At 38.1% G+C, this 24319-nt stretch overlaps 2 protein-coding genes across 3 annotated transcripts in view; one reads left to right on the top strand and one right to left on the bottom strand.

The window, feature by feature from the left end:
• Positions 1 to 12853, top strand: part of LOC109040448 (docking protein homolog) — a 43008-nt gene extending 30155 nt beyond the window's left edge. Inside the window, exon 4 of the mRNA XM_019056402.2 lies at positions 168 to 12853. Coding sequence (XP_018911947.1) covers positions 168 to 1213 — 1046 coding nt within the window. The 3' untranslated portion in view covers positions 1214 to 12853. The remainder of the gene's footprint in view (positions 1 to 167) is intronic.
• A 5015-nt stretch (positions 12854 to 17868) lies between these two features.
• Positions 17869 to 24319, bottom strand: part of EMC1 (ER membrane protein complex subunit 1) — a 75319-nt gene continuing 68868 nt past the window's right edge. For both annotated transcript variants that reach the window (XM_019056373.2, XM_019056374.2), the window contains one exon: positions 17869 to 20756. In XM_019056373.2, coding sequence (XP_018911918.2) covers positions 20596 to 20756 — 161 coding nt within the window. In that variant the 3' untranslated portion in view covers positions 17869 to 20595. The remainder of the gene's footprint in view (positions 20757 to 24319) is intronic.

Raw genomic sequence — 24319 nt, forward strand, 5'->3', positions numbered from 1 at the left:
TCTGTTTCCGTGTGTGTATAAGCGATTTCATTCTGGATACATACTCTCAATTTTGTCTCATATCCTGTATCATCGAGAAAGCTCAAAATTTTTGGCTAGAGACTGGTGCTTTTTCCCATTTGTCGAAATTTGCTCCTAACATGAAGTATTCTTTTTCTTCCTTACAGTTGGGGTATTTGAGGTGAGACTATCCAAATCTGATGCATCAGTTCGATGTGGTTTGGAACCTGGATCTTACACTCTTGTTGTTGCTCCTTCAGCTCTCCAACTGAGAAGCTTGAAGGATCAGACTCTTTTATTCACCTGGCCGTACAGATTCATTCGTCGCTATGGAATGCATGCTGGTAAGATTACTTTTGAAGCTGGCCGCATGTGTGATAGTGGTGAGGGTGTGTTCTATTTTGAATACTCACACCAGCAAGAAATATTCCGGTGCCTTTCCTTGAAAATGAAAAGTATGAAAAAACTATTAAATGGAGAATCTTCATCTATCATATGTGGTGAGAACCAATTTCAAGCTGCTCTGTCAATGATGGCAAGATCTCGGAGTCCGTTGCCACCCTCCTCCGCCAGCACCACATCTTTATTAGACTCCGATGCTTGCAGCATTCCTTCCATTAAGTCTCTAATGCCTATTAAAAATCCCCCTCCTCCCCCTCCTTTAAAACCAAAACCAAAGAAACCCCCGAGAAAGCATATACTACCAAAACCAAGTATTCTTAGCGAGAATAAGTCTTCCATCAATGTTGCAGTAGATGCAGGCAAAGACTTTAATGACACTCAGAATTATGATGACATTGAGGTGAGGAATGAAGCCTGGAAAACTCTCGGTATTGATACCATGACCCACTCTGAAAACCCTTTTATCTCAGACGTGACCAACTCAAGCTCTCAGTTGTCTGATATGTCGCAAACAGAGTTGCCCAAGGTTTTTATTAAACCTAATGCAAATATTGCTCACGATGATTACAATACCTTGCAACATTTTGGTCCAACTTTGAAAATGAATGTAAGTGGTTATGAGCAGCTAAATAAATTTTCTAGTGGAAGTGTCCTCGGATCAGTTAGAGATGATGATATGCAGGCCTGTCGGTTAGCAGATGACTCTCACTATGGATATGGAATAATTCGGAAGAAAACAAGTAATATTAAAAAATATGATGTCTGTAATGATTTAGAATACGCAGTTGTACACAAGCCAAATCGAGTCTAGTCACATTAGAATCAATTCAGTAGTTTGTGGTATTCAAATAAAAATTCAGTTTGAATACCCCTTCCAAATGAATGATCAGGTTTTTTTTTAGATGTAATGGCACATAACGACAATGAATTCGTCAAAAAAGTTGGAATTTCACTCATTAACTCACCTCCTAGTCGGTAGCACTGGTCAGTGGTTTTCCAATTTCCTGCGTTCGCAGTCTTTGTTGTTACCAACTAGGTTTGCTGTTATCAGCTTTTCTCATGTGTTATTTCTGTTATAAAGCATATCGACGGTGTAAGTCAGCAATCACATAACCCATTTGCGGTGTCTAAAAATTTCCGCCTCTATGTTATTTTTTTAAAGGAGAACAAATTGACATCATTCCTTGAAGTTTTTGCAGAATTTTCTTCGCACTGAGAAAAAAAATCACGGCAGTTTTGAAGAGTTGCCGTTGAGTAGTCCCGTTTAAAAAATAAAGTATGACAGGAAGTCTGCAACGTCGCAAACCGAGTTATGTGATTGCCGACTTACACCGTCGATGTTTTCTCCCCTTGGAGAAATGAAAGTTAAAACCAATGCTTTGAAACAACTGAAATCATATGCTCTTCAGATCGGAAACAGTTGGTAAATGCAGAAAATTTGAAAACATACGTTACTAATTAGGCCAATCGTGCATTAAGAAGTGGATTTCAAATATTTTGATACACTCATCATAATTTTAATGTGATTTTACCTGTGAAAAGTCTGTTGCTCCATCTGTACCTCCCGTGCGCAAAGGGCCCATCGTTGGGGCTATTTTGCCTAGAAGCGTAAGGGTCATTCTATGTCAATTCAACCAAAAAAATAAGAAAATGGCACCCACTGACTCGGATTTTCTTTATATATATATATATATATATATATATTATTACTTAATCTAGAGAACAATGTAAGGGAAAGTACCAATATTTAGCTCCATATGTCGAATACTTTTTGAGAAAAAAATTATTGAAGTTTTATCGCCTTTCGTTAAAATGCACTCTCCAGATTCCAAAAACGGCAATACCTTGCCTTCGAAAAAGCCTCATAATTTCTTCAGTTTTGAAGACTTCAAGCTGAAATTCGGTACACTGGTCCATGGTAATGTGTATTCGAAGGGAAAAGTTTCCACTTGAATGTAACATACCCTGGAGCACAAAACGAGCTGAATATACACCCTTTTTGCCCTGATTTTTGGCTGTTGTACCTTGATCCCTTAAAATGAGCATAACTATGTTAGCTTACAATATATTTTAAATTTTTTTTTTTTTAAATCATAGTTAGGATGTGCTCTAACAGTATCTGAAGTAAAAACCCTGGGTATTTCACTTTTTCTCTGTCAAATCGCCCTCTGAAGCGAAAAATGCATGAAAAAAATAAAAAAAGCAAGTTTTTGCAGTTGTTTCCCAACAAATCCTGCAAGCTTAGCATCTCATCCAAAATTCTTTCTGTTTCCACTAATTTTGCTCTATGAATCCTTGGCTTTTCTTACCATCCACACTTGTAAGTTGTAACCACTCATTGTAGCAAAGACTGCATGAAAAAGTAGAAAAAACTCCGCCAATACTTTTCCCGACAGGTCTTGATTGGTGTAAAGTCCTCCATTGTCTGCAGGTCTCAAGCCCTTCTCGGATGATTCGTGCAAGTTTTACACTCTGAGCGGAACTCAAACAGTTGGGGTTGGCTTTAAGATGTAATCAAACACAAACTAATACAATGCCACTCTATAGGATTAAAATACCATTAACACATGACTGTGAATTGTTATCAGGCTTATATTTTGAAAGACTCTGAGCTATACTGAAGGGTCTCCACGGACTATTGACAAACATTTTCTGAAATATGTTGTATTAAAGATCAAATTTAACAGAAAGGGATCGATTCTCATCCACATGGAACTGAGAGAGATTGGAGTCCTCATTTCTCTGTAAGACTTAATGTCACAGGTGAAGTTCAACGCCTCCTTTCACATTCAAAGTATTTTTCTGAATTTTGAATTTTTGTGGGGAGATATTATGTGGCTAGCTGTGCTCATGACCACTCTTAATTAATTTTTTCCTGAAATGTGACTTTGTTCCTACCAGTTTAATTCAGTTGATGGTTAATATTTTTTTATCTTGTAGGGTTGAAAGCATACAAAAAACTTAGGAAATTTACTTTGGAGCCATAGTTCATCACATATATATGTCTTTATTTTCATAATTCAATAAAACAAGAACAAAACTAAAATGCAAGTAAAGTGATACACTAGGAAAACTGAGCTGTTATTGCTTCTGAGTGAAACTGACAAAAATTGAACTGGTTGTGACCATCACACTGCCTTACACAAAAAATATAACCAAGTTCAAATCTCACCATTACTTAAACGTAAATATTAGAAACAGCAATATTTTAATGAGGTTGAATAATAATGCAGGTTTATTCTCCTTCTCTCTTATTTTTAGAATAATAATTTTATGTAAGTTAAAGTAATTATTTTTAAAGAATGGAGTGCAGCAACATTTTTGTTGAAAGAGAAAAAAAAACTTTTATAACTTAATCTTGATGAATGTTCTCACAAAAGGTAAAAACGCAACGAAAATTATTTCTCCACCAAAAATGAATCTTTCTGGGAAAAAATGTATACTCTGCCAGAGCCTTTTGTAACACAAGCAATGATGTTCGGCAGCGGGTCAAAACAAACGTCATCTCTAATGGGAGGCCAATAAAAAGAAGGAGAAGGGCCAAATGGGTACATAAATTTGATCAGAACATCTTCCTTATCTTCATATTTGGATAGAACAATACCGTAAAAATAATGATCATCTTAGGGACATGCTACATAAGCATTGATACAGATTTCACTCATTTTAGCAGTCAAAAATTCTTGCTCTCTAATAAAATCAAAAACACTGCTGAAAACTGGGTTATAACTTATTCTCTTGGATCCAATTGACTTAGCTGACGATGGTTCAAAGTAATGAAAGCTCCTTTTTCCTGGAACTGTTTTGGCTGAAGAAAATCGGGTTAGCAATTGTTAACGTGACTCTGACATTTTTTCTGATGGAACAAACCAATACTTAACATTTTCTATGTTTGTGCTATATAGAATTTTCATACCTTCATAGCTGAAACAACATTATCCCCGCCGCGCCGTCTATTTGAAGACTTGCTCTCCTTAATAGGCGTTTTGTGGTCCCTCCACCACCATCGCACGGTGATTTACCATGGCTCGTTGCGAAAAATGACCAACTAGCTGTAAGATTAAAATCTTCACCATGGTGACATCAGTTGAGGAAATTTTTATAGTTTTTATATTGTCCAGTGTAGCCATCGCTGAAATAATAAATATGCTGGCCAGTTGGGAAGTTTTTAGTTTTAAAGTCAACAATAATTATTTGAGTTTTATACAAAAATCCTATATCATGCTCTAAATCATGAGATATTTTGCACATGCTGCTTTTCACAGACTCTTCTTCATCACTATGGGTGTAAATAACAGCAGGATGTAATGAACAACTTTCATGTGACCCATAGGCCCCTTGAGCTTCATCCTGTATACAATATAAATAATTTTGACTAAAACCAAGGAGTACAATAGCCTCAGTTGATTTAAGTTGTGCTTTTGTCTCTTTTAGAAATTTTGCTTTTTGTTTAGTGATAAATGAATGGGGAATCAACTCTTCAAGTCGCCTTACTAAAGTGTCGATGTAGTCTTCAAGAGACACATTAAATGTTGCATGTTGAGTTTGATTCCGTCGAAATCCATTTATTATACATGATCTCATCCTCAGGGCCCCATTCATCAAATTTTTCGATGAGAAACTTTCTCAGTTTCTCTCTGCTTGGACAATTGTTACAGTGTCGGAACATACAGTCCTTACTGACCTTAGAGCAAATGAGGTAATCAATTAATTCATGATATAATTCTTCGATTTCACAAGCGGAGAGTAATAATTTAACATTTAGGTGAATAGTACAAACACAAACATTGTGAGTCCCAGCAACACCGCTAAGGACGCACTATTTTGGACGTAAAGCATAACATTTAGAAAAACCAACTTTGCAGTTAGGATTTTGAAGAATATGGCTCATTTCAGTCTTTTCTGCTTAGAAATATTCTTAGAAACACTAACTTTGCCTTTTTTGCTGGGTAAAATCCTTGAATAATCACCTCTTTCATTAAAGTTTACTATACAATCTTCTGCCTCTTGTTGGAGTTTTTTACCCCTCCTTGGTGGGGTTAGAGCAAGCAAACCCTCTAGTTGAAGAAATTTTTTTGCTTGACGCACAGAATAATTGCTCACTTGAAAAGTTCTCATTGTTTCCTTAGTTTTCTGAGAAGGCGCCAAGAACAATAGCTGGATTTTCTCTCTTGGAGAAGGTAAACGAATTTTTCTCTTTGACAAATCGACAAAAGCATCTAAGTCTGAGGTTTTTTGTTTGACTTTATGAGAGATAATAATCTCAGGCTGATGCGGCATGATGTCACAGTTCTGAACCGTGGACATTTTATTACCTAAGGCACGACGTACAGAATCAATTTTCTTTTTTCCAAGAACTGGCTTTCAATGTGAAGAAAGACTGTGAAGATTAATGGGTGATTGACTTATTAAGTATTTACGAGTGCAGTGTTAACTTTGCATGAGGTCTCTTCTCTGCCACTTTCATCCACAAAATCAGGAGTGGCTTGACTCCGTGCATAGTATCCAAAGTAGTATTTTTCATCTCAATCAAATTTTATCATACACCAGGTAAGGAATTTTTGATTACAAACAATTGTTTTATCTATTGTTACTCTCCGTTAAGCATTTTAAAGTATTTTTTTTAACTTTTAATTTTAAAATTTCTTTCCTTATATATGGTAAAATTTGATTTGAGTGTTTACAATTGGAAATATACTATTTTGGACTTAATGTTAAGCAAGTACATACCTACGTGAGTAAATAGGCACGTTAGGGATGAGCAAGTTTTCAAAGTAACTACTTGCAGGGAAGATAATATATCTCTTTTAATAATCATGGTTTCTTCCCCAGGAATGCTCCAGAAGAATTTGTTCTTTTCTTTTCTACATTATCTGGGGGGGGCAGGAGTATAGTGGTATGGAAGAGGTCTGAGGATAAAAACTTAATACCCACGTTAACTTTGAGACCTCCTACATCCAACATTAACCTCTTCCTACTTTGAAAAAGTCCGAAATTAAAAATTAACTGCAAAGGAAAATAAATGAACGGATTTTTCTCGTGCATTTCTTGGGAAAATATTTAAAATGCACGGGTCCGACCCGGATTCTACTGGACCACGAGAGCATAGAATAATAACTAGCTGACGCTATAAGAAGGGCCACGGCAACCTTTTCAATAGGACAGCGTTTTCAATGACCTTGAACGATCTCAGTTAACCATGTCATTGATGTTAGTTATGAATCTCAGTTAACCATCCTCGGCGCAGCTCGTATTCGCTCGGCTCACCCGGCCTGTCGACCATTTCAAGGTCATTCGAAGGCCCGTTGTGGATTCGTCCCCGTGGCGCTTCTTATAGCGAAGCTATTCACTATTCTATGACGAGAGGAAGCCGGTTGAACCCGTGGCGGCGATGCCGCTCCGCGGCCTCTCCCGGATGCGTGTGGGAGCGGTCTCGGGAGACGTGACGGACACACTCACACACGGACAGAGTGTGTAATAAAAATACTCATCGAACGTTTCAGAATCTTTGCATAACTAATCGAATCAGAAAGTTGAAGCAAGAAGATGGTTTGTACTACCTTGAGAGTGGGACATTTGAAGAAATGCGAGTTGTTTTACCAGCGTGGTGAGTTGTTGTAGGTTACGTTCCAGGCCGCCTACCCGCTTTGGGTCTTCCTCTTAGGGCATGACTTAGTCTGTCGGCATGGCTCTTCATGGAGGAAGCGCGGGTACGAAAATGCTCGTCGCCATTAATACATCGTAAGATGTCGGAACAAAAGGGGAAGATGAAAAAAGAAGAGATTCACGGTGACATGACAGAAGAAGTGTATTGGGACTGATAACAGGTAGCCTGGCAGGCTGTCACACCTGGCAGGGGCTAGAGTCCCCTGCCTACACATACTACCAACCTATGAACTAATGAACTACAATCCACCACTTTGAGTACACACTACCATGGACCAACCCTAGTAGCATTGTCATCTACTTTCTAGGTGGCGCTCATCAAGAAAATGTCTACTTTCTAGATAGAACAATTTTCTCGAAAAAAAAATAGGTATAAAGTAGATCTAGAAAATAGACACAAGAAAATAGAAAGAAAATACATTTTTTCCTTACATTTTCTTAAAAGAAAACATTAAGAAATTGGCTAGAAAATAATTCTACTTTCAATAAATTTTCTATCTTTTTTCCAAATGGAAAGTTGACAGAAAGTAGACCTATGAAATAGATCTATTTTCTTTGGTCAGACTTTTGACTCGCAATGTTTTTTCTTTCTATTTTCTAGATAACTCTCATTTTCTTGGTATTTTCTAGATGTTTTCTTAATATTTTTTTTTCTACAAAAAAATTCTATTTTGCTACTTGCGAATGTGCCAAATTTCAGCTTGAAGTCTTTATAACTAAAAAATTATGAGGCTTTTTCGAAAGCAAGGTGTTGCCGTTTTTTGAATCTGGAGAGTGCATTTTTACGAAAGGGGATATAACTTCCAAGGCGGATAAAGAATGGTGGTCGCATCTCGTACCCTCTTGACGTCACGATTGTAAACAAACCCAACTGCAGAGTTAGGGGGTTTGAGGTTTACGCTGCACTCTAACGCTAAAAGGTATTGTATAGTCGTCACTTATCATTGTAAGTATTTCTGGCGTTGATAGCCCGAATTTAAAGTGAAATTACTGCGGTGTATTTTATTTTGCTATCTTTATCAGTGAATAATTTAAAACCGTGAGAGGTTTTTTTTTTTTTTTTTTTTAATATTTCTTATTTTCTCCGTGGGTACCTGATTATCAATATAATTTTTCGGGGGATCCCCCGAACCCCCTTGTCTGGGGGGAGTCCTCCCTTTGTTTTTCAGAAATCCCCGACCCCCTCTCCGTTTTTCCAATTTTCATACTTGTCTCCCAAATTTCCGAAAGTACAAATTTCTCTTGGAAGCATCAAAAAGGAGAATGATTGGACGTTATTTCCAAATTTCTAAGGAAAAACTACCGCATTACAGCTCTCAAAAATCCGAAATATACTAAGTCCAAAATGATAGGTCCAGTTTCGTCAGAAAGTTGCACATGTGCGTGAAGGAACGAGCCCATCGGGTACATTTCTTTAAACACAGGTTTCAGCCAGAAATATTAAACATTAGAATGATTGTAACTTCCTTGCAAATTCTCAGTAAAAAGTAACTCAGAATACGATCTGAAAGCGTTTCATTAGGAAGGAAAACTCATAATTCCGTTTGGAAGTTGTATGAGCCTCGCGCCGCGGCATCACATCGGGTACACTTTCAAATCGCGCGGTAAAAGCCCGTACCCTCTGCACGTCACACGTCACACATCTTCAAGATGGCAGCCAAAATCGAAATGCGACCACCATTCTTTATCCGCCTCGTATAACTTCAACAATTTTTTTTCTCAAAAAGTATTCGACCTATGGAGCTAAAAATTGGTACTTCCCCTTTTAGATTGCTCTATACAGGGTGAGCGAAAAGTCCCCGACCCCCCCTCTAACTTTTGAACGAATTAAGCTAGGGAAATGAAACTTTGGGGATGTTCCTATCTCAAAGGGGACCATCTTTTGGGGGGGTCAAAATTTTGGTCCCCCCTCAGGGGGGGCGCGGGGGGCCCCCAACTTTTTTTTTTCAAATAGCAACCCCTATCTTGTGATACCTCATTCGAAAGAGCATAAAAAACTAAGAATTTTGGCGCAAACTGCAGATCAATATCTTAATTTTTGACTGAGTTATGATAGGTCAAAGGTGAAATTTGACCTATTTTCAAAAAATCATAACTCCGGTTCAAATTATCGCAAAGAAAAAAATAAAACGGGAAAATTTACCAAATTGTGTCCGCTTTTAAGTAAAAATTGCAAAAATCACTTCGATTTAATTGTAAGGGGGGGCTCGGACCCCCAAATACGTCAATTCAAAGGTCATTCAATTTTCCCGCGAAATAAGCCAATTTCCCCTGGATTTGCCTCCACATTATCTCAGTAAGGTCAAAATCAGTTCAACATTACGTTGGCAAGTCCCCAAATTTCGGGAAAAGTTAAAAAAAAACAAAATTTAAGGTAACTAAATTTGACCGTTTAAATATCATTTTTTTTTAACTTTTCCCGAAATTTGGGGACTTGCCAACGTAATGTTGAACTGATTTTGACCTTACTGAGATAATGTGGAGGCAAATCCAGGGTAAATTGGCTTATTTCGCGGGAAAATTGAATGACCTTTGAATTGACGTATTTGGGGGTCCGAGCCCCCCCTTAAAATTAAATCGAAGTGATTTTTGCAATTTTTACTTAAAAGCGGACACAATTTGGTAAATTTTCCCGTTTTATTTTTTTCTTTGCGATAATTTGAACCGGAGTTATGATTTTTTGAAAATAGGTCAAATTTCACCTTTGACCTATCATAACTCAGTCAAAAATTAAGATATTGATCTGCAGTTTGCGCCAAAATTCTTAGTTTTTTATGCTCTTTCGAATGAGGTATCACAAGATAGGGGTTGCCATTTGAAAAAAAAAAGTTGGGGGCCCCCCGCGCCCCCCCTGAGGGGGGACCAAAATTTTGACCCCCCCAAAAGATGGTCCCCTTTGAGATAGGAACATCCCCAAAGTTTCATTTCCTTAGCTCAATTCGTTCAAAAGTTAGAGGGGGGGTCGGGGACTTTTCGCTCACCCTGTAGATCAAGTAAAAGAAATTATAGAGAAAATGCGAGTCGGTGGGTGTCATTTTCCTATTTTTTGGTTGAATTGACATGGAATGACCTGTAATCCGTGGGTGCTATCCGCAGTTTTTTTAGAAGCTGTAGGGATTTAATGAGAAACTCGGTCCCACAGAAATCAAGATACTACCTGTTATTTGTTGTGGCATTCCATGTATCTAGGAAGGTGCCCCGATCTGATTTTTAGTCATTCACCACATCATATCTGATGGGAAGTTACAACACTGATCCCTTCAACACCTTTTCCCTGTTGTTAATGCACAGATACAGTGGCAACATCATACAGTATCTGAAGTATCCAACAGCTATTCCCAAGAACAAATGGATCGTTTTTCAGGGTTGCAAGATTCATCAAATCTCAAAATTCCAAAACCTCTCCATGACTATTGGTGCTGAAATTTCCTGAGTGTTTAAGAAAAGCAAGGTTAACTTTGAAAACGCAAATCCTATGTATAAGATTGAATTTCGTATCCAATCCATTTAGAACATTTCTTACATGCTGCATGAATACCTACATTGCAAATTATTTCATGCCTAAAGTGAAAAATTAAAAGAAAAGCAGATTGCAAAAGTTAAGATTGTATGCCTGTTAATTAATGAAATGTATTTGTGGCATATTTATTTATTTTTTCTCTTCAAATTAAGCATGGAACTTAAAACACATATATTGCCCGAGGAACTCTCTAGAAAATCACAAGTCATAGGTTAATTCTGTTACACTTTTGACTTCTGATGTGAGGGGATGATGTGCTGCCTGGGACACAACCAACGAACATGAGAACTCTGATGAAGATCCTTTGTGAAAGTGCATTTAAAAGGCACAAAAAGGACATGAAGTTCTACATCTTATATCTCTAGATGGATAATCGACGGGCACACGAGCGGACCTGGTGTGACGTCATATGAGATTACATCATGTAAAACCTCCCTTTCCCAGGCGACGGAAAAGAATTCTCACTTTCTACGGAGTACAAAGAATTTTCCTTTTAAAGCTATTCTCCCTTCCTCCCCCCCTTTTTTTTCTTTTATTATTGATAACACTCAGAATTTTCTATTATTAAGAACAAGTACTAAACTCGGTTTACAATAAAATATTTTCTTTTAAAATTTGTAAAAATATGTTTTCATTATAAAATTGAAATTAAACGATTTATACAATTTATCCGCTTTTTATTTGTTATTTTACCAAATGTAGATTTTCTTTTTTACCTTCTTTACTCCAATTACAAGTATTCATAAAATTTAAATCCGGTCGGTTTATTCCCTATGTGATTTTGAATATTGCCCATAACTTTGCTTTGGTCTTTCTGAAAATACAGGTATTAATAAAATTATAATTAAGAAGTTTTGTCCGCTCTTTTATTAATACAGGAAACGCTTTATCTGCCCTTTTGTCCATATTTTACCTATTTTAGGTTTTCTCTTGATACGCCTTTTCTCCTCATTTTAAAGATTCATAGGACCTCTTGTGGGTTCAATTATTTCTCTTAAACAAATATTACTTCCTTTTTCCAAGGATATGCATGACTTCTTGTAAGTCGTTCAGATCATCAATTTCTTTTTGCGGTGCATTTTCGACATTCTACTCAATTAAAAAAAAAAATTAGCTAAAATTAAATTGGTCAAATTTCTATTCAAGAAGATTGATTACGCCAACAGGGCATGAACACTTTGCAAATTTAATTAAAATGTTGTGAACCGAGTGGAGTAAAGAGTTGACGGTTGACGAGGAGGACAGAGGACGCATATGAACTAAATGAACTCGTTATTACGGCACATACGGTTTTATTTCTAAAGGAAACAGTGGGAACGAGAAGTGGCTAACAACCAGACATGATGGACACCAAGGAGACAAGAAGGCGGTGACAAGGATGACCAATAGACAATCAAGACAGTGACAGGGTTGACAAATCTACAACCCCTACTTGTCTTCGTTTTACCTTCAGGATTTTTCCCTAGGACTACCCTTACTATTTTGCAGCGTATCGCTACCTTGGGGACGTAACTCATCATTTATTTGAGACAAATCCGTTTCTAAACTCTCTCGCAAGTTTACATCATTTTATTCGGGCAACTTTGACTCCTAATTTTCCTGCATAATGTTTATTATTTATACAGGGTGGCCCAGACCTACCGTACCAGGCCCTTTTTTCGGTTAATTTGGGTCGTACGAAGTCCAGGATCGCGGAGATGGGTAGAGAATCGACCCCAAGGAATCCGAATTTCATGGTCCTGGAGCCCCCCTGGCGGCCCTTGGGGGGTAAAAGGAGGGTCCGTACTTCAAAAGTCAGCGTTTTTGTCTAAATTTTAAAATTATTTCATCGGAATTAGAACGTACGGAAATTTTTAACTTAAATCGACACCAAGAAATCCAAAATCGGCCCATCCGTGTCCAAAATACCGACCCCTGTAGGAGGGGGACAGAGCCCCCTTTCAGAAAAATTCAAGTTCGTTAAATTGACGTGGAGACTCTAAAAAAATGTGTATTCAGGAGTAATCGACCCCAAGGAATCCAAATTTGAGAGTCCTGTTGTCCTCAGAGACTTTTCTGATGGGGCATAGGGGGCCTCTGATCTTTTAAAAACCGGTGTGGAGGTTACCCCTGTGCCCCATCATAAAAGTCTCTGAAGACAACGGGACCCTCAAATTTGGATTCCTTGGGGTCGATTACCCCTGAATACACATTTTTTCCGAGTCTCCACGTCAATTTAACGAACTTGAATTTTTTGAAAGGGGGCTCTGTCCCCCACCTACAGGGGTCGGTATTTTGGACACGGATGGGCCGATTTTGGATTTCTTGGTGTCGATTTAAGTTAGAAATTTCCGTACGTTCTAATTCCGATGAAATAATTTTAAAATTTAGACAAAAACGCTGACTTTTGAAGTACGGACCCTCCTTGTACCCCCCAAGGGACGCCAGGGGGGCTCCGGAACCATGAAATTCGGATTCCTTGGGGTCGATTCTCTACCCATCTCCGCGATCCTGGACTTCGTGCGACCCAAATTAACCGAAAAAAAGGCCTGGTACGATACGTCTGGGCCACCCTGTAGAGAACTTGAGTCCGCATCTGAGATATTTTCGGTAGCAGTTTTACTATTATTTATGTTCAGGTTTTGTGATCTACCACCCTTATTATCAATATCAGAAAAGCTCTGGAAGCCACTCCCTTTACTAAAGGGAAAGCCTAGAAAGTCCCTTTCGCTACTGTTTGGACTGACAGCTTCCTCTTCATTGAGTAGCTATAAAGATTGGATTCGTATTTACTACCTACTTCCAATATTTCAGATACTTTCTGTGTATGACTAGGACTTGGTTTTGGTTGTTCTACAGTTATTTGTAGTCGTGATTCTTAGTTTACAATTTGTACTTGCATTGGCATTACAGTACTGTCCTCTTCGAAGTCTAAATACGATAAAGAAATTAGGAAACTAGACACAATTTGTTCTTTGTTAGCTAGACTTTGATTTGGATATTTCTTCAGAAATTTAGCAATTGTAAGTGAAATTGAACCCCGACCGGTTTTAATTTTAAAAGTTCGTGGCGAAAATTCAAATTTTTTTAATATTTGGGCATGTATTTATTCTCTACAATCTAAAAACAGAACCTGCTCTACGATTTGGAATTCTGTTTCTTGTTTACATCTTAAGTCATAATTCTGTATAGCTTTTACTTTCGCTCCTTCCATTTCCTTCGAAATACTTCACCTTTGGCTGTAAGACCTCTTTGCTAATTGGATAGCTCGACTGTGATGTTCTAATAATGAGACAAAGCTGAGCTGGAGAGGAATTCAAAATTGTTATGGGAATGTTTTGATGTTCTCTCATCATTTCGTTTAAATCAATCTTATTTTCTACTGATTTCTGTAACAATTGTTTGGTTTTTTTTTCCTCAAGGTGAGGATGTGATCAGAGTGGAGTTATCGTGTTCTAAAAATGTTTTAAATTCTACGGAGCTGAAAGGATAATAATCCGACACTATTATTGCTGGTGCACCTAAGACGCTACATATCTTTCGACGGACTCATGACCTCTTTAGCAGTTTTACCACTAATTCTTTTGATCTCTAACCATATTAAACAACAATCTTCAACTATGAGATGACTGTTGCCTCCAAAATCACAAAAATTCATACCAATTTAAAAAAATGGAATCTTTTTAATATTATGAGGAATTAGATGCTCACTGCGGTTTTCTGCATGAAATACGCAAACCTCACATTTTTTAACAAAACCTCTAAAGTCTCTATTATATTTTGGCCAGAGACTACTTTTGTCGCTTTCTTTAATTGTATCACTACTTCCAACACGATTTTCGTGAAGAAATTTCTTATAGAATCTTTTGAGCGTTTTCGGTACTAAAATTCTATTATCTAGGGAAACAACATCTTTATTCGCAAAAATACTGTTAACAGTCGGATATGTTGTGACCGCTTGAGGGGTATGGAGGAAAAAGGCGCATTAGTGCAGTTTTTACTATTTCAAGAAATGCATGTTTGATCCTTATGTTGGGAAGAAAGTTCCAACTGACTTTTTGATGCTCTAAAATTGGAATTTGGGAGCTAATTTGTCACAGAATATGCATTAAGACTAGTTTTACTTGAAATCAATTTTTTTTCAAAAACTGCACTCGAGCGTCTCGTCGTCCGAGCCCCTCATTTCATCTTGACATTTGCTCCACTCTGGTTGGTACATACGAATTACAGCCTGTAATTCTGTACCTTTCAAGGTTTCCCTTTGAAGTCTTTTAAATTAAGCAGATGTTATTTCTAATTTTAGATCAATACGAGGGGCGTTCAATAAGTAAGTATCCCCCCTCTCTAAAATCCATAAAAATGGACCAATTTTAAAAAAACTTGGGCTCAAAATCTTCCTTAGGATATTTTGAGTTCAACGAAACAAACCGCAACAAAATCGGACCATGTGCGGTCGAACGCGAGCCGTTTGAACGCGCCGAGGTGCTCGACGCTCCCGCCAAATCCGCGAGGATTTAAAGTCCGCTACAGGAGAAGAGCTTCTCTGCCAAAGCCTTAGTCGTTCATCACTGACGAAAAATCAAAGAAATTTTTGTAGAATAAGGGGCTTACCTCACTTCTTCACGTAACCAGCTCGATCCAAGCATGTCTGATACTGAGACTAAGACTAAGAGAACAGCTTTTGGATGCCTCGTGCGTGGAAGTCTTTCAGCTGACCGCGGATGAAAGAGTGGACGGCTTGTTTGACCTCTTCCACTGATTCAAAATTAACTCCTCCGAGTTCAGATTTGAGGAACGGGAATAAATGGTGGTCTGGTTTGCTATTTATTATCGTATCTGAAATCTGAACTCGGAGGAGTTAATTTTGAATCAGTGGAAGAGGTCAAACAAGCCGTCCACTCTTTCATCCGCGGTCAGCTGAAAGACTTCCACGCACGAGGCATCCAAAAGCTGTTCTCTTAGTCTTAGTCTCAGTATCAGACTTGCTTGGATCGAGCTGGTTATGTGGAGAAGTGAGGTAAGCCCCTTATTCTACAAAAATTTCTTTGATTTTTCGTCAGTGATGAACGACTAAGGCTTTGGCAGAGAAGCTCTTCTCCTGTAGCGGACTTCAAATCCTCGCGGATTTGGCGGGAGCGTCGAGCACCTCGGCGCGTTCAAACGGCTCGCGTTCGACCGCACATGGTCCGATTTTGTTGCGGTTTGTTTCGTTGAACTCAAAATATCCTAAGGAAGATTTTGAGCCCAAGTTTTTTTAAAATTGGTCCATTCTTATGGATTTTAGAGAGGGGGGATACTTACTTATTGAACGCCCCTCGTATTATGAACGATTTCACACATCATTGGGTCATCTTCAATACCTAGGATCACAAAATTTTGACTGAGAAGATCTGCTGCGAACAACGTTTAAGATCATACATAGCAAGTTTCAACATACATATATTATATCTTTGAATTCTGTTCGACGAAACTTTGGTAATACCTTTTTTGAAAATTTCTTGCAAAGGTTCATGATCAGAATTTACAATTTTTTAGCTATAAATTAGATAATGCAGCTTTTTATCAGCAAAGCAGATGCTTAATAATTCCTGTTCGATCGTTGCATGAGAGGCTGGGCCGTCAAAATGATTGATTCTCAACAGTAGTTGATTTGGTTAGTTATTGATTTAGACTAAAAATTTACGTTCCCATCTTGTTGACGTTGAGGACTGCACGGACGAATGGGGAATGAACTCAAATTCCATCATCTGGGACGTCTCATGACTTGATTCCGGGTTCCATGAACATGTAATATTGATTTTACCTGTTTGCAGATTCACTAACATCCATGAGTGTTCATGGGTTCCACAACCACCTTATGAATTAAGCGGAAGAACGACTTGTTATCATTTGATGAGGCCTCTTAGAAATGATCAGGTCCAATTTATTCCAGAGAGGTTATGTAAATTAACCATGGGCCAGAAATAGGCCTTGCAGTAAACATTAGTTTAATCCACATTAATGTGATTTAAAGTAAACCACCGGTAGTTGAGTGATATGTAGTATTGGATTTCTGAATACTTGCTGTGCTTCGTACGAAAACTTGAGAGATAAAAGTTTTTCGGAGAAAGATTTAATCGCTCAAGTACTGAACACATGATAAACAAACCAAAACTTTGAGGAGGAAAGTATAATGTTCATTCATAAATTCACAGCGAAATAAGGCAAAAACACAAGTCAGAATCGAAGCTTGTTTAAACTGCAGGATTCCATACTAAGACAAAATTGTTACACAATGAAGAACGGTACCCAGCTCAACCTTAAACTTGCAATGACTGAAAAAATCAAAAGCTCTGAAGGGAGGAGTAATCCTGTGATAAGATTAAAATAGGTCAGTTGCGTATGTTCACTAGCTCTATGGTCACTCAATTCAATTCAAACATTTAAAAGGTAACGATGTAAATTTGAGAAATTGTTAATTTCAGAGCTGACAGCTCCATTTACATGGCATCTTATGAAAAAACATACTTTAAAAAGAATTTTAGCACAAACTGCACCTTTAAATCTTTCTTATCTCGTTACATGCTTAAAGAATTTCATAGTTTTTCACTCAGCAATGCTGCTACAGGAAAAAATACGTTTATAGCCGAGAAAATTTGCAGAAAGGTGTCTTTTCAATAGGAGTAGAATACCAGCTATTGGCTCATTAAAAAATTGATTTACAACCACACGAAGGATCATTTACGCAAGTTTGTGCAAGCTCTTTATCGCACTCTATTTGATAGAATAAGTTTGTACTTGAGAACCTTTCCAATTTAACAGCATATGGAGAGAAAATCACTTTGTAAGTTTTTAATCTAACTCATGTTTTGGTGCATCATGTGGACTTGAAAAATGTTTCTTCCCCATGAAGTATTTGAAACTATCCAAAACAGAGGTATAAAATGTTACTCCTCGTCTACAATGGTTACTTTTCACAGTTTTGTTGTACCGTTATTGTTGGCTTAGAAAGAGGATGCTCTCGGGAGCAACAGTTAGGTAAGCACAGTTCAACCCCTTCATTACCACGAGGCATCCACATTGAGCAAACGCTCATCCTACCCATTGCATTTCAGCCAATCTTCAACGACCTCCAATAGGAAGTAATCACTTTGGTAGCTCCATCTGTCAAAAAGATCCGGACTACAACTTTAGCCTCTTTTCAATGGGTTACGCTCTAATTTGTTCATAAGACAGCCAATCTCCATCATGGTGGCATGTGCATGCAGAGTAGAGCCTGGTAATGAGATGGTTCAGTTGATGAAAATAAATACTTTCAGGAAGAAGAGAGGAAAGTACCGCTTTCTTAGGTTTAATAATACATTTTGGTATAGAAAAAAATGTGACAGTGTATTTTGGTAACAAAAAATTTGATAGAATAGAACAAAACAGTAAAAACATTCTTCAAAATTTAGAAATTATAAAACTGGTCAAAATGAGCATATACATCTTTGCCGTTTCTATGAAAACATTGAAAATACTGAAATCATTTTCAGGTACGCAAAAAACACTTAAAGCTATGAATTATCCCCCTACTCAGGTGCATTTCAAGAATCTGATATGGAGCGATGGGTAGTTCGGCAGTTTCCGACTGTGGCTACAGATCAGTGCACCGGTATAATAACAAAGGAATGTATTATGATACAAACAACCTTCTCCTGTAATATCAGTGCATGCACTAATTTCCGAGGTTCCATAACAGAAAACAATGCGACAAGGTGGGGTTTTCTCCCAAGAAGCTTATTAATGGGGACGCTACATATTTCCTTCTCTTAGAGATAAATGAGTGCACCACTCAAATTATTCTTGCCGATTATAGAGTATGAAACAGAAGTGAGCTGTTCACATTCTATCGCCGACTTTATAAACTGGACAAGTTGAATAGACCAAGAGCTCATGAAGATTCATTTAACCAGAATAATAGAAATTTGCTATCTACCTCATTCAATGGGGATTCTGGTCAGGAAAAAGAAATGGGAGGTCTGGCGGGGTGAACCAGTTGCACAAAAAAAATATAGTCCCCTGAATGCCCCAAAAATTCCTCAGATTTTAATCTGAAACATAAACCCGAAATTTTGGGCTCATTTCACATGGAAAACCGTCCTGAGTAAGGATCAGTCCGTCTGAGGACCGAAATCAGTTGCTAAAGGGCCGCCAGACCGGTTCAAATTTGAGTAAAAATTGCCCAAATTTTAACCAGCAACATATATAAGTACTTGTGTTCGGGCTCATTCTACTCATCATGTCATGCTGAGAGAGATTCAGTCGGTCCGGCGGCTGGAATCGGTTGCAAGATGGTCGCCTTCTGACACTCGGGGAAAAAAATGTTTTCATCAGTAATCGACCCCAAGGAATCCAAATTTGAGGATCCTGTCGTCCCTAGAGGCTTCTCTGGTGGAACAAGGGGGGGGGACTCTGAACTTGTAAATTCAACCAGTGAAGGGCCTACCCCGGGCCCCATCAAAGAAGCCTCTGGAGACAACAGGACCCTCAAATTCGAATTACCCATGAAAACGTTTGTCAAACGTACGTCAATTTAGAGAAAATGAATTTACAGAAAGATGGCTCTGTCACCCATCTTTGAGGGTTAGTATTTTGGACACGGATGAATCAATATGGGATTTCTCAGTGTCGATTCATGTTAACATTTTCTGTACTTCTGGATACCTACCAATGAAATAATTTCAACATTTTAACACAGACCCCAACTTTTAGAGTATGAATTCCCATTTTATGTCCCAAAGGATATCGGCAGGGCTTCAAGAGCATGAAATTCGGATTACTTGGGCTCGATTCCCTGATCATCCCTGTGGTCCTGAACTTCGTCCTACCTGAATTAACTGAAAAAAGGCCTGGTACAGTAAGGGCGATTCCTGTCAAATCATTCAACTAGTAGTTGACTGTCTGTTAAGGTTCAACTAGAGGTTGGTGTGTCTTGTCAATTTACAACTACTGGTTGAGAGGCTGTTAACGGGCTGAGTTTCAACTGGTGCTTTTTCTGCCTGTTAGATTTCAACTAGGACTTCAGACAAAACATTCGTTCCGGTTCTTCGCGTTTCACTGGTTCACAAAGAGCCTGATTTAACTACCTAGGCTCGGTTTGCGGACCCCGCCACCCGCACCCTCCTCTTTGCAAGGGTTGTTCTGTCCTCTCGTTCAACTGCTAATTGAATTTTCGGCAAGGGTTCCCAGACATTGGAAACAACTTGATGTAGGATATGAGGGAACAAATCATGTTAATGCACTATTTGGCGAGTAGTCTTTGTCCAGTAACTAGAGGTTGAAAATCAGTGACAAGACACTCCTTCAGGTCGAACCGGAAGTTACCTTTAACTGGTAGGTAGTTCGTCAACTAGCAGTTAAAGGTAACTTCCAGTTCGACCTGAAGGAGTGTCTTGTCACTGATTTTCAACCTCTAGTTATTGGACAAAGACTACTTGCCAAATAGTGCATTAACATGATTTGTTCCCTCATATCCTACATCAAGTTGTTTCCAATGTCTGGGAACCCTTGCCGAAAATTCAATTAGCAGTTGAACGAGAGGACAGAACAACCCTTGCAAAGAGGAGGGTGCGGGTGGCGGGGTCCGCAAACCGAGCCTAGGTAGTTAAATCAGGCTCTTTGTGAACCAGTGAAACGCGAAGAACCGGAACGAATGTTTTGTCTGAAGTCCTAGTTGAAATCGAACAGGCAGAAAAAGCACCAGTTGAAACTCAGCCCGTTAACAGCCTCTCAACCAGTAGTTGTAAATTGACAAGACACACCAACCTCTAGTTGGACCTTAACAGACAGTCAACTACTAGTTAAATGATTTGACAGGAATGGCCCTAAGTCTGAGCCACCCTGTATGACAGCATGAATACAAATGCTTACTCAATAATTTTCAAAAGTGCATCTTAAATGAAAAATGGACATTTCGAGTTCTGACCAAACTTTTTGTTCAAGAATAGTGGGGTCATGGGTTAGAGATGTCAACTAACTTCTGTCCCTCCATAATAAGTGAGGATGATCTACTTCCACGCCTGCTTCAAAGCTTTCCTTCCTGCTAAATGTTTAGTTGCATAGGCAGCTAAAGATAGTCCCGACAGCACAACCATGATTAAGAAATAGTCAAAATCTTCCTTCAGCAGATCAAAAGTCTTCGATGGTGATATGCGAGTGTAGAAAATATCTGAAATAAGAACGTTCCATTAACACTGATCAGAGTGGCTCTAAACATCATGATAAATTACTTGGTGAAACTACTGATTGTTGTGATGATTTGAAAGTGAAGGAAAAATTAGAGAATTCTGAAATTTTGGAGTGTGCAAAAACAAAACAGAATTGGAAAATGACGAAACCCCAAATAATATTTTACAGGACTTGACTGCTTCAAAGCCAAGTTTTCTGCAAAATTTTCCACTTTTCTACGATGGTTTTATTTGAGGGCTAATTTGTTTGCAGCAAATGATATTGGTGGGGAAGTGGATTGTATGTCTCCACCTACCTGCTTTTATTTATACGACTTAGATGCATCTCTACCTATCTACCTATCCTATCTTTGTTTATAGGACATAGGTACAACCATCCTGGAATTTTGAGTTATTTCGTCGAGTTTTAATAGTTTTATTGTAATCTGTTATTTGAATTCTTCCGTTCTTGCTGTCTTTTCTTTTCTTCATTTCATCTGACTGCTTTCATGTTTTGATTGTACATCAAATCAACAGGGGTGCTTAAAAAGGGAATTGTTCTCGTGCAATCTTTCAATGGTTGGAAACAAAGTTCTGATTTTGGTTGCATTTGATAATTGATGCAAAAATACGGAGTTACTCAGGCACATAGCCAAGAAAAATAATGAAAATCTAGGATCCGTAGTGAATAAATGAACCAAAGCCATGTGAATTTGTAAAGTTATTGCTTCAGGCTTTTCGAATACAAATAAAAATTAATTAAATTGCAGGTTTTCCAACTTTTTGATCGATCTGGAAGATTATAAACACTTGCTCCCCCTACTTCTAAGTACTGACGGTTAAGTTACTTAGACACAGATCGAACCGCAGGTGCCACCGGTCGTGGTATCCACTGCTCTAACAAAAAATGTCGCAATACCATCAGCTGACCAGTCCTGAGCCTCATCAAAGTTTGTTCCGTGTCAAGATATATTTCAGCTTCCGTTCTCATTTCTGTTCTATAATTACTTGTCTGATGATGGCATTTTGACGCTGAAATAGCTATAGTGTGCTGATGTGATGAGTAAGTTACCCATTTTCCTACAACAGGGATTACAATGAAAAACCTTGTAGCAAAAGGCCTTCTTCATGTCATGTTAAGTAAAGTAGTGGTAAGCGCTATGTTTTGCATGCTTCCATGGTTGCATTTTAGGCACAAAACATTAATAACAAAAAAATTTGAAGGTACGAAGTTGATAGAAGAGTGCACCATTATACTCATCTCTCTCTGAGAGAGAAGACTTACTGCTGTCTTTTCTGGAATGACATCAATTTTTTCACACTTATTGCCTTTTCATGGGTCTTGTTTTTCTACAAAGAGGACGAATTTTACTGTCACAGCTGAATCAATGAGTTCATTTAAATGTTAGTGGACAAATTTTGAAAGGAACTCGATTTAAAAAAAATGAGGCTCTACTGCTCTCTTTGATAACCCGACAGCACACCAAGGCAGCTGCAGAGTTCAGGTTAACCCGTATAGTCCAGGCAAACAAGGAAAAGAGCCTGCAAAAATCCCGGGTAGCAATGTTTTCATCGATTCCTATTTAATTTTTGAGTCTGAATCCGAATTTTAACTTTGCGCCATTAAATTCGGACCGGAAAGTTTCCAAATTTGGCAAAAATGGCCTAAAATCGGACTTTTTTCCGGATTATGGCCTGTAACTTGCCAAAACCTGATCTGACGATAAAATTTGTTATTTTCAGAAATAAAGCTCGTTAAATTTCCTATAAAAAAATTCCATATACTTTTTGGCTCAATGCAAATTAAGCGCGCTGGCGGGCTCCAAACTTTGAAAAATGAGCGAAAACTTGGTTTTTTGGGGGTTATGGCCTGTGACTCGTCCAAAATTGATCTAACGACAATTTGGTTGTTTTAAAAAAAACGTTCGTTACCCATAAAAAAGTTCCTATACACTTTTTTGCTCAAGGCAAAATTAAGCGCGCTGGCGGGCACCGAACTTCGAAACATGAACGAAAATTGCGTTCTTTTACGGTTTTTGCACAAATCCCGGGTAGTTATGCTTTCAGTGATTCCTACGTAATTTTTGACGCTGAATCCAAATTTTAACTTTGCACCATTAAATTCGGACCGGAAAGATGCCAAATTTGGCAAAAATGGCCCAAAATCGGCCTTTTTTCCGGATTATGACCTGTAACTTGCTAAAAATTGATCTGACGATAAAATTAGTTATTTTCAGAAATAAAGCTCGTTAAATTTCCTATAAAAAAGTTCCTATACTTTTTTTTGTTCAATGCAAAATCAAACGCGCTGGCGGGCTCCGAACTTTGAAAAATGAGCGAAAATTGTGTTTTTCGCAGTTTTTGCCCGATGTCTTCTGTTTTAATCGTCCGACGAGTAATTTCTGGACAAATTAAGTGAAGATGATAAAATTTACACTTAGTGAAATGAATTGATGTAAATAATAAGGACAACCCAACACATTACAGTATGCGCAATTCTCGCACATTTTACAAAGTTCGGAGCCCGCCAGCGCGCTTGATTTTGCCTTGAACAAAAAAGTGTATAGGAACTTTTTTATAGGAAATTTAACGAGCTTTATTTCTGAAAATAACTAATTTTATCGTCAGATCCGGTTTTGGCAAGTTACAGGCCATAATCCAGAAAAAAGTCCGATTTTAGGCCATTTTTGCCAAATTTGGTAACTTTCCGGTCCGAATTTAATGGCGCAAAGTTGAAATTCTGATTCAGCGTCAAAAATTACATAGAAATCGATGAAAACATTGCTACCCGGGATTTTTGCAGGCTATAGCCCCTTTCATGGCTTATTTGCCTGGACTAGTAAGGATCTGCCCTTTAAGATCTTTCAATTTTGGACTTTCAGATGCCTATCTCTGTTGAAATTTTCTGCAGAAATAAATTTAGGAATTTATATTGAGAAAAAAGAAACTCCAGCAAGAGTATTTAAATCGGCTCGTGCGAAAACCGCTAATGTCCATTTTTACTTTCTCGCTCCCCTAGGGTAGAGAGGAAGTATTGTCATCCTCCAAGAAGAAGAAGAAAAAAAAGTTGAAATTTCATCATTTCTAGACGTTTTAAGGTCCCAGGAGTCAAAATAACCATACTTGAAAAAATGTGTGTCCGTCCGTCAGCTGTCCCCCAAATCTGTGTACAGCAATAACTCAGAATCTATCTGTTCGATTTCATTCAAAATTCTCACAGAACACCATATCTATGGTCTTCTTATGCACGTCGAACGATTTTGGGGTACGCTAAAATTTGGGGGGTGGGGGGCTAGGGTCAAATTGGGTTAAAGGTCCATTTTCAGCAAAATCACCCGGAAAGCTCATTTTGAGGGACTATAAATTTTGAAAAATGCCTTTAATTCTTTAAAAAAGGGCATCAAGCACATCACCTGGGTCATTAATTTAAGTTCCTAAAAGATCTTTGGACTAAACTAAAAATTCAAGGGATTACAAGGCCCAAAAGTAGGGCACTTTGCTCCGCAACATCACACAAACAGCTCATTTTCAAAGACTGTAAATTTGAAAAAAAAATGCCTTTAAT

This window comes from Bemisia tabaci, chromosome 1, assembly GCF_918797505.1.
Source record: "Bemisia tabaci chromosome 1, PGI_BMITA_v3".
Taxonomy (NCBI): Eukaryota; Metazoa; Arthropoda; class Insecta; order Hemiptera; family Aleyrodidae; genus Bemisia; species Bemisia tabaci.